The 19,699-nt window shown below is 34.2% G+C and overlaps 1 protein-coding gene across 5 annotated transcripts in view; it reads right to left on the bottom strand.

Annotated features, from left to right (window-relative positions):
• Positions 1 to 19,699, bottom strand: part of ATG5 (autophagy related 5) — a 128,203-nt gene that overhangs the window by 92,070 nt on the left and 16,434 nt on the right. For 3 of the 5 annotated variants that reach the window (XM_082732101.1, XM_082732097.1, XM_082732098.1), the window contains exons 3-4: positions 18,698 to 18,825; positions 10,357 to 10,435 (exon numbers count right to left, since the gene is read on the bottom strand). In XM_082732101.1, the coding sequence (XP_082588227.1) occupies positions 10,357 to 10,435; positions 18,698 to 18,825 (207 nt within the window). The remainder of the gene's footprint in view (positions 1 to 10,356; positions 10,436 to 18,697; positions 18,826 to 19,699) is intronic. The other 2 variants (XM_082732099.1, XM_082732100.1) reach the window with 1 other exon arrangement.

The following is a 19,699-nucleotide window of genomic DNA, read 5'->3' as shown; positions in this document are numbered from 1 at the left end:
TATAACTTTTGACTCTCCCCAAATTTAACTAATAATCTGTTGACTGGATGCCTTACCAGTAACATAAACAATCAATCAAATGTTTTGTATGGTGTATGTCTTATACACTGTATTTTATAAGAGAGTAAGCTACAAAATAGAAAATGTTAAGGAAAAGAAAATATTACAGTACTATATTTATCAAAAAAAATTTGGACATGAGTGGACCCACACAGTTCAAATCATGCTGTTCAAGGGCCAACTATATTCTATTATATGGATATACATTTTGTTTACCCACTCATCTGCTGATGAACCCTGGGGTTGCTTCCACTTTTTGGCTATTATGACTAATGTTGCTATGAACATACCAGTACAAGTTTTTAGGGGGACATGTATTTTCAGTTCTCTGGGGTATGTAACTATGACTGGAATTGGTGGCTCATATGGCAAGTCTATGCTTACTGATTTGAGGAAATGCCAGACTACTCTCCAAAGCAGCGTATCATTTTACATTACTATGTAACACAGAAGAGTACCAATTAATCCACACTTTAACACCTGTTATCATCCAACTTTTTGATTATAGCTATCTTAGCAAGTTGAAGAGGTAACTCAATGGTATCTTTCTTTGCCTTTTTTTTAACAAGTATTCTAAGCATCACTGCATATGCTTCTGGCCATTTTTTATCTACTTTGGAGAAATGTCTACTCAAATACTTTGCCCATTTTTAATTGGGTTATTTATCTTTTCATTATTGAATTCTAGGAGTTCTTTATATACTCTGGACACTGGACCCTTCTTAGACATATGACTTTGCAAATACTTTCTCTTATGGGTTGTCTTTTCACTTCCTTTGAAGCACGAAAGTATTTCATTTTGATCAAGTCCAATTTACCTGTTTTTCTTTTCCTTTGGTTGTTTGTGCTTTAAGTGTTATACCTAAGAAATTACTGCCTAATCAAAATTTATTTTTTCTAAGAGTTTTATAATTTTAGTTCTTACATTTAGATATCTGATCCACTTCTACTTATTTTTTAATAGCAGTCAGTTTCATTCTCTTACATGTGGGTATCCAGTTGTCATAGCACAATCTGTCAAAAAACCACTCTTTCCTTCACTGCACTGTCTCGGCACCCATACAAAAAAATTAACTGTCCACATATGTATGTGTTTTTATTTTGACTTTCACTTCAACTCCATTGATTTATGTTTGTCCTTATGCCAATATCATGGAGTTTGGGTTACTGTAGCTTTGAAACCAAAAAATGGGAGTCTAATCATTATTTCTTAAAAACATTTTCCTGAATCACAAAAACATTTTCCTGAATCACTCCCTCTTTCCTCTCCTTCTAGGCCTTTACATACATGTATGTAAGACTGCTTGACATTATCCTAGAGGCCATCAGGATTGTCTCTCTCCCCCACCAGCACCAGTTTTCTTCTCTCAATTCTTAATACTGCATAATTTCTATGGGTCTGACTTCAAGTTCACAGAATCTTTCTTGTGCCATCTCTAATTCACATTAAGCCTATCCAGGGAATTTTTCATTTCATATATTTTTCTTCTTAGTTCTACAATATCGTAATATTATTTTAAGTCACTGACTTAATAGTTGGTTTAATTCATTCTTCCTAATTCCAAATGTGAGTTATCTCAGGGTCAGTTTCTATTAATAGCATTTCCTCCTTTTGATATGTTTCAAGTTTTATTGATTATCTGCATGTACAGTAAATACTGGTTGCATGCTGGATATTGTAAGTACAGTGTGAGGATTCTCGACTACACTGTCTTTCTTGATGAGTTTTGTTCTGCCTAGTGCCTCTCCCTGATCCCCAAAAGAGCTAATTTTAGGCTTTATTAGAGAAGATCCAGAGCAATCCTTACTCTTAAATAGGAGTTGGCCAACTTTTTCTGTAAAAGGCTAGAGAGTAAATGCATTAGATTCGTGGGCCACGTAGTGTCTATAGCAAGTGTGACTTTGTCCTTGTGGCCCCAAAGTAGTAGGTAAATGACTTAGCATGGGTGGTTTCATTTTATATATTTTTTAAAGATTTTATTTATTTATTGGAGAGAGAGTGAGCAAGAGTGAGAGAGAGCATAAGCAGAGGTGGAGCTGCAGAGGGAGTGGGAGAAGCAAACACCCTGCTGAGCAGGGAGCCTGATACAGGTCTCAAACCCAGGACCCTCAGGATTATGACCTGAGCTAAAGGCAAACGTTTAACTGACTGAGCCATCCAGGTGCCTCTGGATGGCTGCATTTTTAAACAAATTTATTTATAGTCACTAGAATTTATATTCCACATAATTTTCAAGTTTCACAAAATACTATTCTTTTTTAAAACTCTTTTCTAGGGACACCTGGGTGGCTCAGTCAGTTAAGCATCTGCCTTCAGCCCAGGTCATGTTCCCAGGGTCCTGGGATCAAGCCCCACATTGGGCTCCTTGCTAAGCAGGGAGCCAGTTTCTCCCTCTGCCTCTGCCCTCCCCACCCCCTACTGCTGCTCACTCTCTCTCTCTCACATTCTCTCTCTCCCTCTCTCTAATAAATAAGCAAAATCTTAAAAAAAAAAAAAAAAGTGAAATAAAATTCTTTTTCTGCCACTAAAATATAAAAAAACCATCCTTAGATCATAAGCCAAACAAAAACAATCAGTAGGCCAGATATAACACAGACCATAATTTGTTAATCCTGCTCTGAGATATAATAGTTACTCCTACAGCAGGTCTTTCTGGTCTCAGATAAATGTTTAGTACGTTAACTAGGTCTCTCTCCACCCTGGGTGGACTAGAATTCAACATCTCCAGGTGTAATGGGGCTTGTCCCACTCTAACATGCATTCTCTTATCTGACCTTGAGGAGTATTGCCTATGAGTATGCACCACAACTGTCAGAAAAGGACTTTTGGGAAACTCACACTTATACTTTTCTGAAACCCTGCTCAGCAAATTCCAGCTGCTTCAGTAGCCCAGAACTCCAATCTTTGCATCCTTAACTCAGCAGGACTTCCCTGCTCTGCTTGAGTTCCACTCCCCACGACACAGTCAGGAAACTGCCCTGAAACAGTGATGGGCTAAATGTGGTGCTCACCTTGTTTGTTCTCTTTCTCTCTAATGTCCAGTGCCTGAAAAGAGCTCTACTTCATTTATTTTGTCCAGTTTTATAGCTGTTTATGGCTGGAGGAAAAATCCAATCCAATTACTCTGTCATGGCTGAAAAGTAGATGTTAACCTCAATAAATATTTGATGAATAAAATAGTGACTAAACAAACCATATTTCATAAAATTTTAAGTATACCTGATCCTACATCCTCTCTACCTCCTTCACACCTTTCTGTAATCCCTTCCCACGGGCTATAGGCAGGGCCTTAATTTGCACTTAACCAAAAGAATATAGTGAAGGTTACTGGATCTAACTCCTGTGATTTTAAGTGACACTTACATAAAACTCCAATCTTGCTAAAAGACTAGCTCTAGAGACCTTTTGTTGGCTGAAAGAAGTAAGCTGCCATACTGGGAAAGTCCACATGGCAAGGAACTTTAAGCAGCCTTTAGGTGCTGAGTGCAGCCTCTAGCTGACAGTCAAAAGAAAGGGCCCTCAGTCCTACAATCACATGGCAATGAATTCTGCCAGCAACATGAGTGAGCTTAGAAGAAGATTCTCAGTCTCCAGGCAAGAATGTAGCTGAGCCAACACCATGATTACAGTGGGGCCCTAAGCAGAAGTTCCACAGAAATGGTGAAGTATTAAATTTGTGTTATTTTAAGCTGCTACATTTGTGGTGATCTGTTACACAGAAACAGATAACTAATGTACTACACTACTGATAGATACTACAAAACAACTACTAATATTCAGAGCTGGCAAGTACATGAAGCAGAAGCATGGGAATGACCATGAAGTACACTCAAGAACAAGGAAAGCTACCTCAGACCTATGTCATCAACACGCAGTGGAAAAGCAGAAATATAGTAAATTACCTCAGGGAGACACAGTGGCTCTTGGCCTAGCAAGAAAGAACGAAACCATCAGAAAAGGGCTGTGGGCAGTCATACAAATATATTTAAAGAACAGTCAAAACCAGTGGTAGTGCCTTCCAACCACTGTAAGAAAGACAGAGAATATCTTGGTCCAAAAACCTAATTTTGTCTAGTCACAATCATTCAGCAGCATTTTACACAGAAGCACTTACCTTAATGCTGACCCTCTTTTACCTAGCAAATGTGAGCTCTTACCAATAATAATCACTATCCAAAATTTAAAATTAAAATCTATGCTCTTACCAAAACCAAAATACACCAATTTAGCATGTTACCAGGAAAGAAAGAAAAAAAAACACCAAGGTATTGCTGATTTTGTTTACTCATTAAACTTTATTTAGGATATGCAACAGAATCTGGAATTTTAAAGAACCCACTATGTTCACCTGATGCTCAATCATATAACGAATCTCTCTTTTTAAAAATTCCACAGCAACTTTTAAATTTTAATTCAGCTTTGCAAGCAGCATACCCATAGGAATAATATAAATATTAGAGGAAAAAAATAGAGAAGGAGAAAGCCAAAGTAGCAAAATGTTGGTAACTGGCAAATCAAGGTAAGAAGTATGTGGATGTTCACTAGACAACTCTCAACTTTTCAAATACAGATTTAAAATTTTTAAAATAAAAAAGTGAAGAACGAGAAATAAGATAATTTTCTCAGTAAGCTAATGAAGTTTAGGGATCATAAATATTCTTGAAGCTACTTAGAAAAGTCTGAAGAAGTTACTATTTTCACTTGTTTTGATAAATGGAGGAAGAAAGCAAAATAAGTATCTAAATCTACGTTTTAAAGCAGTAAACACATTACAATTATATAATGTTTCTCTCTCAGAATTCCAAAGATAATATAAAAATTTCTAAAAACATTAATTTTCTGAATCATCCTTACAAATTTTTGGTTCTTTACACAATATTAACTTCTAAATCTGCACTGTTCTCCAAACACTTGTTATTCAAAAAGTGGTCTGCTGAATCAGTAACACTGAATTACCTGTGAACTTGTTAAAAATATAGAACCTCAACAGCCAAACTATGAATGCAGCCCATGTGTCCATCTATAGATGAATGGATAAAGAAATCTTACATGTATCTATATAGACGTATGTATATACATATATATACATATACACACACAAATTTTATATATATACAAATATGTATGTTTATATATATGTGTGTGTATATATATGTGTGTGCGTGTGTGTATGTGTGTGTGTATATATATATATAGGAATATTATTCAGCCATAGAAAAGAATGAAATCTTGCCACTGGCAACAACATGGATAGAGCTAGAGAATATAATGCTATGGAAAATAAGTCAGAGAAAGACAAATACCATATGATTTCACAGATACGCGGAATTTAAGAAACCAAACAAAGGGGAAAAAAGAGACAAACCAAGAAACAGACTGTTAGTTACAGAGAACAGATGGTCACCAGAGTGGAGATGGGTGGGGGGGATGGGGAAAATAGGGGATAGGTATTAAAGAGTACACTTATCATGATGAACATAATAAATATTTACATAATCATAGCTTCAGGATCACCGACGACCCACAGTCTTTACAGTGAGGGAAGGATTATTAATTTCATCTATTATATAATGAAATTGTAGTGGTGGTAAGACAAGATTAGGATAGTGACTAACAGAACAGTTTAAGCTGTTTCTACTTGTATATCTATTGTACTTGTGTGTTACATTAGCTGTTAACATTAATGAAATAATTTAAATCACTAAGGAGCTAATCAGGACAACAATCATTAATGTATGATCATGAAGTGTAAAAGTTCTTCTACAATAGGTGATGCTGCAACTTGGAAATGTAGCTGGAATGGATATGTCACCAAGATATAAAGTGTTTGGACTTCTAATTTCACTTAGACAAAGTTATATGATTTTTACTAATACCTCACTAATTGAGAAAGAAACAGAAGTTATGATACTGGCTTGTTACCAGCTGGAGGAGGTTTGATTCCTTTCCTTCCTATTTTACATTTATGTAAGAAGATTCTTCAAAGGTATGATATGGGGAGGCATCCATGCAGTCATTTGAGACAAGCAGTTGTTAATTCCACTACTGCAATTTTGGCTTAGATGCAAATTCCTCTCAAATTATGAAAAGAATTAACATTATTGCTATTAATGAAATAAATGAATGAACCTACAGTAGATGAGATGGTATTTCATGCTGTATACACATGTGGATAATCAGAGTGAGCTGGTGGCATTCTTGAAAAGTCAAGAAAGTGTGATGGTAAAAAAGTTATGTTAACACATTTATTTATGTTTGTGAAATGAATTTTTGCTCAGGCTGAGCTAAATGTATAGCCTGAAAATAATGGGAGCCAGAGAACAAATCCCCCTATAATGGTAAATAATGCTTCTATTGATAAGATATAATGAAATTATGCTAGCACGTAACAGGCATCATGGAGAACAAAGCCCATGGATCAAGTAGCTAGAAGTTAAGTCCTTCCAGGCCTCCTACTATAAATAAGAAAATAAAACATGAGGCTCAGAGTATGGCTGGCGATCATTTAATATTTCCTCCAAGGAGAGTTGTTTCTCAATTAAATACTTTCCCTCTCATAGGAATGGCAATCCTTATGGTAGCTGATATAAAACACACTCGTGTGTCAACATCTATGCCAAAGGTGAATATACGATGAACTTGTGCAATGAAGTCTAAAAATCCAATGGAAAAAAAAATAATTAAAAAAATAAAAACACAGAACCTTTGCCCTCAGCCCAAACCTACAGAATCAGAATCAAAATCAGTACCTTAACAAGACACAAAGGTAATCTGTATGCACATTAAAGTTTGAAGAACACTACTCTAGACATTAAAATTCATTTACTATATACATTATATACCTATTCAAATGACAAGCAGCAAAGTCCATTAAAAATTAGAGAAAATATCTGAAAGCTATTTAACAGGTATTCTCCCCCAAGAATTCAGTCTGAACCACAAAATGATCAAATGTGTGAGGTAGAGGCAGCCGGGGGTGGGGGTGGGGGGGTCTCTTGGGAGAGTTTATCATTGCATAAAACCTAATCAAAATCAATTTATATCTTTGAAAGCAACTGTAAAACCAATAAATTCCAAGCTGTCTGGTTAAAATACAGATATCATTTAACATACTCAATATCAAAAAGATAAAATACACATTGACACATCAACTGACATAAAGTTGTTACTCGATAAATTCAATCAACTGATAAGCTATTAACCAGAAACGAAGGACAAAACAAAACACCGCTTCCTCATACTAAAAGCATCTGCTTTTCTACCTACAAATGTCTTACTTGATTTCATTATAATGAATCAAAAGCCATAAAGCAGTATAACAGAAATGGGCCTACATTAATCAGTAAACTTAAACACTTAGGGCCAACTTTTGAAGAAAGCTAAGTCTTATAACCCTAAAAAAAAGGGAACTTAGTATACAGGAAGAAATTCTCCACCAATATGGGCCAGGTGCAGAAAGTGTAAGAAGAGCTAACAGAAATACACTGGTAGCTTGAGCAAATTTATAGCACCCTCTATAATATCCTTATTAGCTCTACAATTCTGCTTTCTATTTAATTTCTCTAATGAACTTCCCATCTGGTAAGAAAATGGTGACCTACCAAAGACCTCAAAGAGTGATTCATTTAAAAACACCAAGAACATACCCATTACATGTAACACAAAAATCATATTTTCTGTGTAAAATAAGTATTTTCTAGAACAACAACAAAAACTGAGGGAGAATACTGGTATTCTTCTACAGTTTTGCAAATATCTTTAATGTTTGGCTTTTTAGAAAACAGAGGAACTATTTGCTTCTACGTTCGGTGCTTTTAATGTTGTTTTGACTAACTTATATAAATATATAGGCTTATAAAAATATGTACCTGGAAAAAGGAGTAGCATTTTAATAGACTTCAGATTTGTGGATATTCCTTTTTGATACTACACCAGATTCAATAAGTATAGTTTATTAGAACATTAATGTGGAATCTGAAAGCTTATCAATAAACATTTTGATTTCTGTTACATTAAAATTCCTAATTCTGACCTTGCATTATGAATGGTTCTTTTTCACATACATTATTTTGTAACATCATGCATTGACCATTTGGAAAATACTTGTTTGCTGAATTAATGTAGATCTCAAAACACTGACACATTTCAATACATAAAATTTCTTAAAAATAAGATCTGTTAAAATGACCAAAAATCTCAACAGAAAACTGTTTTAAAAATAATAAAGCTGTTAAGGTCATGGTAGCAGATATGTTTTCCAAAGTTCCAATTTTCATTTAGAAGTTCACATTTAAGTTTAGAACGGTATAAAGTAAAGCTACTCTTTATTGCTATTACACTGGCAATAAATACTGTTGTCCTTACTCTGAGAGAGTCAATTCGTTTATTTTAAGAAACTATCTTACAAATACCCAAATACACTTTATCAGTCACTCTTTTGAATAAAAAACGGTGTTTTATGAAAAAAGTGGCGTGTTCAGCTTGCCCTCAAACAAGGGCTTCAGTGCTTTTCCTTAAGACAGTCATCGTATTTGGCAAAGAGCAGAAGTGCTTTATGTGCATTCTCATTTTGACACACAGGAGATTAAAAAGACATGTACTTAAGAGTTAAAATGAAGAATAATTGATAATTTGTACTGCTTCATCCAGAATAGTCTTAAGTGAGGCTGATATTCTTTCTACTGCAAGTGTGTGGGAGTGAAGAACGCAATAACCACTTGTACAGAGTGGTGTACTGCCCTGCTCTCTGCTGTGGTGCCCACAGTTTGACCCACCATCTCTTTTGCAGATCAGTACAAATGTAAACACAGAGGCAAGGGCAAATAGAACCTTAATATTATTATGGAAACAGACTGGACCTCATGAATCCATTCCAAGAGCCTTGGGTACCCCTATGGGTCCACAGAGTACTTTGAGAAGCACCGCACTGCAGCACTACACTAGAACAATCGAAACAATTCGAAGCCTTTCCTATCATTGATGCACTCAATCAGTGATTACAGAAGGCTTGGTATGTGGTGCCAGGTGGGCACCATAAAGTGTCCCAGTGTTTGAGTGTCTTTGTGTCATTCACTCATATATCGCAAGCATCTAGAATAGTGCCTGGCTGGCACATAGTAGGCTTCTGGTAGGTGTTGAATGAATAAATAAATGGGAAGCTATGATATATTTTAACCTAGATTCCAAAGTCCTAGAGTGCATCCCTCTCACATGAATAATTATGGGAACTGTTTTTCAACATAATGGGAAAGACTAACATATTAGGCAATACAGAACCTCTACACTCATTATGCTTGGAGTAGCTTTACTTTATACCGTTCTAAACTTAAATTATTATAAATACAGGAAGTCTTCACTTTGCATGATACCATGGTAACTGAAAGTCATGCATTTTAAAACCATATCCTACTCTGGTTCTGTGGTAACCAAAATCTGTGGTAACATGGTACTCTGGAAAGCACATTAGTGCAAATGAGAGGGAAATAAATGCCAAAGACCCACACACTCAACTAAATAAAGTGGGAAGGAAAGCATCTTAGGAAGAACAGGTGAGCAGCCTTTGGGCTGTGACTCTGAATGAGAGCCCCTTACAGGAAAGCAAATTAGATATCTAAAATGACTTTTCAAACTCCTAACATGCTTCCCTGCCACAATTCATCGCCCTTTAAGTATCACTGCCTAGTTATCAACTAAAAGAGGTATTTCAATCCTTCAGTGGTATTTGTTTATTGCTTGGGGAGCAGGGGCTGAAGAATCAAGATGGTTAAGGGGAAAGACAGACCACTTTATAAACTATTAGGACAAAATTAAGTTAAAATAAATAAACTGATCATAGAAACTACAGGAATTAAAATTTCTCAAAACACACTCAGGTCAAGTCTTTGGAGTTCTGTCTCATAACGCTTCTCACAATTCAATCAAAACAGCCTCAGAGATACTCAACACATTAAGTTGTACCCCTTCCCCACTCCCACTCCCATCCCACATCTAAACTCTGGATTTTGTTCTTCTTATTGGAGATTTTTTCTTGATGAATATAAACATTCCAAAATATTACAAATTTTAAACAGCATATTCAGCTCCAAAAATAGGCATTCATGCATTTAATGTTTAAATGACTCTGCCAAGAGTTAGTAATAAATCAAAAGATATATGGGTTAAAAACTAGCGGCAGCTTCACCATTAAAGTGTCATGGAAGAAGCAATAAACAACTTCACTTAAAAAAAATTCTATTCTAAACCTACCTACGAAATACTGTAAGAGGAAGAAATGGGAAATGCTATTTAAACTATACCTTAAAATGTACTATGATGTTCCAAGGAAGAGCTGAACTTGATGCAAGTAGATCAAACAGCAAACCAATTGGATAATGCCTAAAAATGAAAGAGTATGTTTTAAGAAAGAATACTTTAAAGTTATAACTACAACTCCAAAATAAATTTCAGCATATACTGTAACATCAAATATCAGGGGGCTTTAACCACAAATCATAGAATGATAATATATTACTGTTACTTGCCCAAGCTAATATGGTATAGTTTCCAGGTATCAGTTTTCTTCTAAGCATTTCATTCACTGAAGCCCCAATATACATAATGGGATAGTGCTTAAGAATCTTTTATCAGCCATGACCACTGCTGTATCACACTACTGCAGTATCTGACTACCATCCCAGTATTCACATTGGACAAACAGGTTTTTCAAGCTTATATAAACATATTTTTTAATTCTTTAAGTATTAGAAAATTCTAAGAACTAAGAAAATCACCTTAAAAAGCATGCAATCATCTATTTTGTGGTTAATATTAATGCCATAGAAAGTGAGTCTTTCATTTATGCATACATATGTAAATACAGATTAGGCTTATCCTTTATAAAAAACTATTACCTGCTTTTTCTGTATAACAACATATCGACATTTTCCAAAGTCACTGAGTATTTTTCTGCAACCTCAGACTGAAGTTTTTTACAAAAATAAATTCAGGACTTCCTAAATAAGAGAACCTTTCCAAATATAAATATTACTTACAGTGAAGCAAACCTTGCAGATTTCAACAAAGAAATCTTATTTTTTAAATCATCCTTTTAAAGAAACTAAAGTGGCTACAATAGTGAAACAGAATTAAACAATACTTCCAACGAGGCAAAAGAGGCAAAAAGAGGACTGCGTGGTGTCTTGTACAGTCCTGTTCTTCTTATGTTAGTGAGTGATTCCGAGATTCAGAAGCTGCAAAATTTGGAAATACACCTAATTCCCCTCAAAATGAATGACCCAATACACTGCCTAACCAAGATTCAAATATTAATACTAGTCCTGTTTGCTTACATCTACATAATACAATTGGTGAAAACATCAATCACTACAGATCATGTTATTTAGAAAGAATATAGAATGAATGCCCTACTAGTAAAATGAAACAGGGTAGTTTTAGTCATATACATGTTGTATCTTTTAATAATAACCCTTAAACCTCTAACCTTGAAAGTTCACATCTACTATGAATCTTTCACAACCAAATATGAATACTGCAGGAAATTTTGGACTACCTAAATAATATAATGTTTCCTTCAGAACCCAGAAAAAAAAAACCCTAGTCTGTCAAAATCTAAAACAAAAATAGTAATTTGAAAAACAAAAATACTCGATTAGAGAAAAAAGTTATAGATTCTATCCAATTCTGATACTTCTCTCTGAACTTCTTAAAATTGTACAAGCTCTATGTAATGCTTTGTAATTTTACAAAACAGACTTTTGCTAGTCCTCATTCTATTCCAGGAATTCTATTTCATCATTCTAGGAATGATTTCATCATTATTTATCAATTATTCCCAACTATGCTAAAAAAAAAAAAGAAAAAACACTAAACTAGTAACAATTTGGAAGAATAGTGGCATGCCATTATTCTTCATGCCATAGAAGGATGATATAACAATGCACTCTTCCATGTTCTCATTGTTTCACCTAGAATATTACATCAGATTTCAAGGAAGTATAAAGTAAGAATGCAGACCCCACTTTTGGAGTCTGCTTTTATCTATCATCAATATAGCTAAAAACTCAAAATGTCTAATTTTCAATGCATAATGGGAAGGAGAGGAAAATCGACAAGGGAAGATGTTACACAATTATTACATAAATCAGAAGGTTTTTACACAGACAATAGTACTTTGGATTTTAATGACAGTAGTAAAATTGATTGCTTAAGTGAAATCTCAGACTATGAGTCATTAGATAATATTCTAGGTGAATTTTACAAATTCAAAAACTAATGAATGAACAATATATTTCTAAAGACATGGTATTCTTAATCCATTTAGTCATTCAACAGCAAGAATTTCATCATATGATATTTTATGACAAGAACCTGAGTCATTTTGTTAAAAAGATGTGACAGTATTTTTTCATCTTTTATGCCATTTGTGCACTGCAATTTATCTGACAGTGAGCAAGAGCTAAAGGCAGATTTGTACCAAAGATGACTAGAAGGAATTATATGATGTAGAAATGAACGAGTATTGAACTGATCATTCTTATTGGCATTTACTAATGTAAACAAGTATTTTACAACAAAATCATAATTTGTCAACAGTTTAAAAATTTCTTTAAGCACTGCTGTTAAGCAAGAAAAGCCAGAAGTCACAATAAACTAAAACCTCTTAGAGATCTATTTGAATTTATGACAACTAATGAGTAGTTAGTTGCATTCAGAAGACATTGCCCATTTCTGGTATCTATACGTTCAAAACCAGGGAACTATGAAGCGTAAATGTGAATTTGCTCTATCTAAATGCTTTTTAAAATTTCTAATAAAGTTGTCATACACTATTCCTGTATTTTTCTCTAAGTTATTTATAAAATAACTTACATATATATATATATATTTTCAAACTTCACTGGTCTCATGGTAAATGATGACTCTTTTTCCCAATATACTGAAGATTAGGATGAAATTTAAATATTATGGTTTCTAATACTTACATTTAACTATAAATGTATGTAAAGTAACAACATAAAAGCATTCTAAATAACTAGTAATTATCCTGTAATAATCTTTAAAAATAAAACTGCAGTAGAAAGAGCTATTTACTTCCTTCTATTATCAAAGTCTACATGTTCAGGTTATACGTGGCTGAATGCAGATGTTTATGTCAGAATGATTTTGATGCAAGGATACTAACTCCAAAAAAATATACTATCTGAATTAACTGGTTCCAAGACTGCTTATTTCTGATGAGTCTATTAATATGCAAGTAAATCTGTAACAGAAAACAGAACTGGCAAGAATTAAAGGTACTGAATTTCTCTTACACTATAATCTAATTTACATCAAGGGTTTCAAAAGTACTAATTTGTACAATTCCTCTAAACAGATATTCTACATAGTTTTGTCAGGAGGCTCCTAACCCACAACATAGAAACCACATAAGCCATAACTGTAAGTAAATCATAATGTAACCATTTATCTCTATGCCGCTACTCCTGCCAATCTAACCTAAATTTAATAGAAAAGGAAGTGGTAAGGATATGAACCTGGAATATATTCCAGAAGAGGGCCCAACTAGTAAGGGTTCACTCTACTGCCCTGTAAAAATTCACCATACCAGAACAGTTAGTGTCAGATCTATTTTCACACTTTATTCGTTTTCTTTCTCTTTCTTAATTGCTCTAGTCTTTTCTAAAATCAATTCTCAAAATGAGTAATATTTTCATTTTTCTTTGCATAAGGTGTTTTTTCTCTACCCTTTTATTACTGCTAAAATACACACACACGTACTGGTCACATGTATCGTTAATAACAGCTATGTTCCTAAATCAGCCAAGGGTGCTCTCAGTAGTCTAAACATCTGCAGTCAGATAGCAAAGCGGTATTCTAACATCAGCATTGGAAGAAAGCTTCCCCAAATACTAGAGAGAACAGAATGATCGTCCTACTCCATTTCACTGAAATAAAGGCATCCTATCTGTAAGTCTCCTAGTGACTTACTGGAAACAGGATTATATTTCATTGAATAAAATAGGGCACAAACTGGGGCACCTGGGTGGCTCAATTGGTTAAGCATCCAACTTTTTTTTTTTAAAGAGTTTATTTATTTATTTGACAGAGGGAGACAGAGATCACAAGTAGGCAGAAAGGCAGGCAGAGGGAGAGGGAGAAGAAGCAGGCTCTCCGCTGAGCAGAGAGCCCCATGAGGGGCCTGATCCCAGGACTCAGGGAAGGAAGCCGTTTTACCAAATGAGCCACCTAGACGACCTTAAGCATCCAACTCTTGATCTCAGTTCAGGTTTTGATCTCAGGGTCGCAAGTCCAAGCCCCACTGTTAAAAAAATAAAAAAAGAAAAAGGGTACAACTCAAATGCACACCAAGGTAATCTAATGTTTACAATCAATTTTGCCTTGCTTTACCTATGGAACAAACATGAACATCTGTAAGTTAGTATAGTTAGTACTGTGTTTACAGCTTTCTAAACCTATTCTTATGCATGAAAAAGTACAAAAACAGCCAAGGGATACTACCTATCTCAAATGCTAAGTAAATCACATTTCAAAATTCAAGTTTACAGAATTTATAAAATTTTAGAAATTCAATCTTAGGAAAAGACAATCAATGAGAGAAGAACCTGCACAGTATTTATAATTAAGAGGTAATTTTGTTAAAATTTACTTTTGAAACCAGATAGATACAGTATTAAATTCTGGGTCATTCTGCTATGCCTATGTTTAAGATCATCAATGCTTGCTGTTTTGTTTTGTTTTTTTATTCAAAAAGTAGTTTCAACTTCTTACTTTCCAACCATTCCTGAAAATAAGTCAGTTTACACAAAACAATAATATTCTATTAGAGATACTTGCTTTTATAATTGACAAAAAGAAAAGCTTTTTCTAAAATTTATACTGAAGGCCTAAGAGCTAACCAGTATTAAGGCATACATACAAAGTGTTCTTTAGAAGAACCAGAAACTGTTCTCTTAAAATAATTCTAATATAAAAGTAAAAAATACAAACTTTGACCACTTGATTTACAGTAAAAAGGAACCTTCTCCTTTTAAAATGCAATGTTAGAGCACCCTCTGCTGACTAATCAACTCAAATCACTCCTACCAATAATTAAAAAAGAAAGAAAGAAAGAAAGAAAGAAATCTTTGCATTTGAGTTAGATCAGCACTTTCCATTTACAATGTAATTTTTAAAACTTAAGGAAACAAAGCACTATAGGGAATAAAGTGGTAATCAAATAAAGCCCCCTCAGATTCTCTACAAATCAACAATATACTAAGTACTCATTATGTGTTTGCCACCGTTCTTAAATTTTCTATTCTAATATGGATAAATAATGTAAGCAATTTAGAGAGACCATATAGAACCAAAGAAAATGACAACTAACAAATAGAGTATCAGCAAGTATGGTGGGAAGACTAAACTGAGACTTTCAAAATCTGGTCCTACTCACTCATTTGAACAAGTTATTTTGTTTATTTCCACCTCATTTTCATTCACCCACTGAACAAACATTTACTTAGCACCTCTTATGTAGTACTGCTTAAGGTACAAAAGTCCATGCCCAAGTATCTCATGCAGATATTTAAACAACTGTAATAATAAATAACAAATAGCAGGAGTTAAAGAGTAAGAAGTAATTACCAGTTTATGCTCTTTCTACTTTCTTTTATGAATTATCTAAACTGGTGTTTGATTTCCTTTCTCACTGGAATGTATTTAAAACTCCAAAGAATCATGTATAAGAAAGATGTTATTACCCTACTCAAATAAATGCTCCTCTACTCTTAAGACACTTGCATGGTCTCAAAAGTCTCAAGCCCTATAAAACTTCAGTGGTAGCTGCTTCTCTATAATGATTATCCTATCATCTGAAGCCTACTGCTTAAATGCCAGGTAGATATTGACAGCCTATGACTTCTTGAACACAGGAAGATGACTCCTTTAACTAGGAGGAAACTACTCTAGTTGGGAGCAAAAGGAGGAAAGATGAAGACTTAGCCCAGAGGTCCTGGATTCTATTCATGCCTCTAGAAGCTATTCCTTCCTCAAAAACATGGAGTAGCTAACAATATGGTCGTTAGTTGCCCCTTATGCAAGCGGAATATGTTCCAAGACCACCCCAAGGATACCTGAAACCACAGACAGCACCCAACTCTACATATGCTACGTTTTCTCCTATACATACAGACTCATGATAAAGTTTCATTTATAAATTAGGCACAGTAAGAGATTAACGACAATAACTTCGAATAGAACAATTATAACAAAAAGTTATAATAACAGTTATGAGTGTGGATGCTCTCTCTCAGAATATCTTACTGTACTGTACTCACCCTTCTTGTGATAATGTGAGATGGTAAAATGCCTACGTGATGAGATGAAGTGAGGTGAATAACATAAGCAAGATGACCCAGTGTTAGGCTACTACTGCCAACCTTCTGACAGTATGTCAGAGAAGGATCATCTGCTTCCAGACCGTGGCTACTGAGGGTAAATGAAACTACAAAAAGCAAAACCAAAGATAAAGAGGGACTACTGTACTAAAGGAAAGTTTTATCAAAAGCCATGAAATACAATGAGCTTACAGCAAGACATAACCACGAAAGTGACATTATGCATAAAAACTTAACACCCCAAAACCTACAGCAAAGATATGTGAATACAATTACTTTCACATAAACTCTCTAAAAGGAAAAATAATTTTAATTTTTTTACTCCTTAATAAAAGATTCTCAGAAGACATAAATACTAACAAAGAGCATGACATATTTAAGCCTGCGGTAACAGAAATGGGTCCAAACGTTATTTCTGATATAGAATACAAACTTACAGAATACAAATCTTATCAAATACAAAAAAAAAAAAACCCACCATACAGGATGGATTTAAACAGCAGCTGAAGGATGGCGACCGAGCAATTATTTACTGAAGAGAGTCTGAGGTTTCCCATCTTTTCCAGAGTTTCTCAATTGGGGGTGGTTTTGTACCCCGTCATCTCAGGACACCTGGCAGCACTTTTTATAACCATGACTAGAGGGAATGCTACTAACTCTAGTAGGCAGAGACCAAGGCTGCTACTAAAAGTCCTACAATGTACAGGGTAGCCTTCCCACAGCAAAGAATTACCTAGGTCAAAATGTCAATAGAGCCCTTGTTAAGGGCCCTACTTTACACTAATAAAACTGAAAAGCCTACTGTCAGTCACATGAATTCTTAACAATAAAGTGTATATAACTGATACACATAGAGCAATACAATTTCAATATTCAACTATATAATACAGATCGAACTGTCGAGAATAGATAGATCCTACTGCTACTCACCCACAATCTTTCCCCCTCCTTCCTTTCCCTCTACTCTCCTGATCCTCGCTCCTCTTATACTTCTTTTAAGCCACCTTCCCATTCCAAAACCTCCAATTCTTCTGAGAAATAAAAAGAAACAGAAAACATTGACTTATCTATGCTGCCTGAGGTCTAGAACTATTCAAGCGTCATAATGAATCTGATAAATGATCATGAAACTTGTCAACAGTGTTATTTAAAAAATGAATGCTATAAAGAACTTCGCCATCCTTTCCCAGAAATGCCTCAAAAGGTTAGATATGTGACCTATAACTCAATACAAAATCTCCTTGCTTCCAAAATCAATAAAAAATATCACTTTGTATGTTTCTAAACCATTATGAAAAATCTACTCACTTGTGGGAATGCCACGTGAGGTGAGTTCCAAGAGTTCACCCCTCACTTCTAAGTAATGCTTACATTCAAGTCAGCTGCACTTGTTAAACATCTCCCAGCTTCCTTTTCTGTGAGTCTCTTTTAAAACTCTTCATATTAATACTCCAGATTTAGAATGCAAGCCCACTTTAAACCTACTTATAGTGTTCATATTTAAGTTCTTGACTTTTTCATTCAACTACATTCATATAGCAGCATTTCAATACCTACATCCCAGCATACCTTGAACCATTTTTTATATTCTTCTCTGTAATTTCTCCAGTTTCATTAAATATTTTTGGAAGCGCAATTTATAAAACTCCCAGTAACAGAGGAAGTACAAAAATACATCATCCATACATGGATAAACCCAGATTTAGGATTTACTTTCAATATGTTTCTTACGAATGATAGAATATCAAAATTATTTTTCACATAAAAAAGAAATCAATGTATTTTAAATACTAAGCCAAGGCTAGATAAAATGTGCATATGGCACTGAATGTGGCAATCAGTTTGAAAGATGCCACTTTAGGTAATCATGGGTATATAAAGATCTGTCATAAAAATTCTGGAGATAGAAGCAAAACTGCATAGTGTCACAGACTAACTTATTCATTAGGGAGTCTTAAATATGTCTGGGGAAAAAAACCATAATCAAATACACTATTATTATGTCACTGAAAAATCTGTTGTTGAAAATATATACAAATCTGTCCGGTCTCCCATGCATCCAAAAGAAGGAAGAAATATTTTCAATAAAATATTTGAACAATAGTTTAAAATTCACTGTATTATATGAGCTAGACTACTGATTTATTTCTTTATATAACTTTTTAAAAATTGCTTCAGGGCACTATACCTTCATAAAGCTAGCATATACTCAATGCTTAATAATGCAGAAAAATTCACTCACCATTTCAGTGGTGTGCCTTCATATTCAAACCATATCTCACTAATGTCTTCTTGTCTCATAACCTTCTGAAAGTGCTTTTTCACTTTGTCAGTTACCAACGTCAAATAACTTACTCTTGGCAAAAGCAACTGAAATGAAAATTTGTAAAACCGTATTTATTTACTATTTTTCAAAAAAATATATACTAAATAGGTCTTTGAATTTTAAGGAAAAACAGCCATGTTCTTTGCATTATTTTGAATATTCCACACAAAGTCAACTGCTTTTTAAAGCAAATCAAAGGCTAAAGGTTAAGATGTTTTAAATTTCTTTTGAGGTCATTACTTTAAGTAGAGCTTATAGCATAAGTACCCAGAATAAACAACACAAATCTACGTACAATCTTTCTATAATACTTTTCTCCACATAAAAATACAAATGTAATCAGATGTCATGCTCTTTAGGATACCTATTATGTCTATCAAATTTAACTTAAAAATTGATATGATTCACCTGAATTAATTAAACTATTATGAGAAAAAAATCAACTCAGTCCTAAGGTACTTCCTCACTTATCAATCGGGACTTCTCAATCGGTCCATCCTATTTTGATAATATACCATGTATTAGCTTAATTGCGATGAAGAACACCTCTTCTATATGAGGCTAAAATAAAGGTAAAAATAAATTCATAAAAAGTACTTACAAAAATACTTCAATGCAGCAACAGAAAAGACTTTAAAGTTTAAAGATCAAACAGAAATTTTCATTTGATGAATAGGGGCCCACTACGATACAATGAATAAAAGAATGGCACAATGAGAAACAGTATTTGAGGAATATTCTAGCCATGGTAGATATAAAGAAGATAAGATTATAAACTGGAAATCTGTTAAGGAAATATTACATGAAGGGATGGGCATGAAGGAATGGAAAAATGAGAAAGGTATGGAATCAGTCAGAACAGATTTTGGTTATTACTAACCAAGAAACTGAAGGAAAGAAGTAAGTTTAAGATGACTG

The sequence above is a fragment of the Mustela nivalis genome (genome assembly GCF_964662115.1).
Source record: "Mustela nivalis genome assembly, chromosome: 5".
NCBI lineage: Eukaryota > Metazoa > Chordata > Mammalia > Carnivora > Mustelidae > Mustela > Mustela nivalis.
The sequence above is the reverse complement of the archived record's forward strand: the minus strand, read 5'-3'. Positions and strand labels throughout refer to the sequence as shown.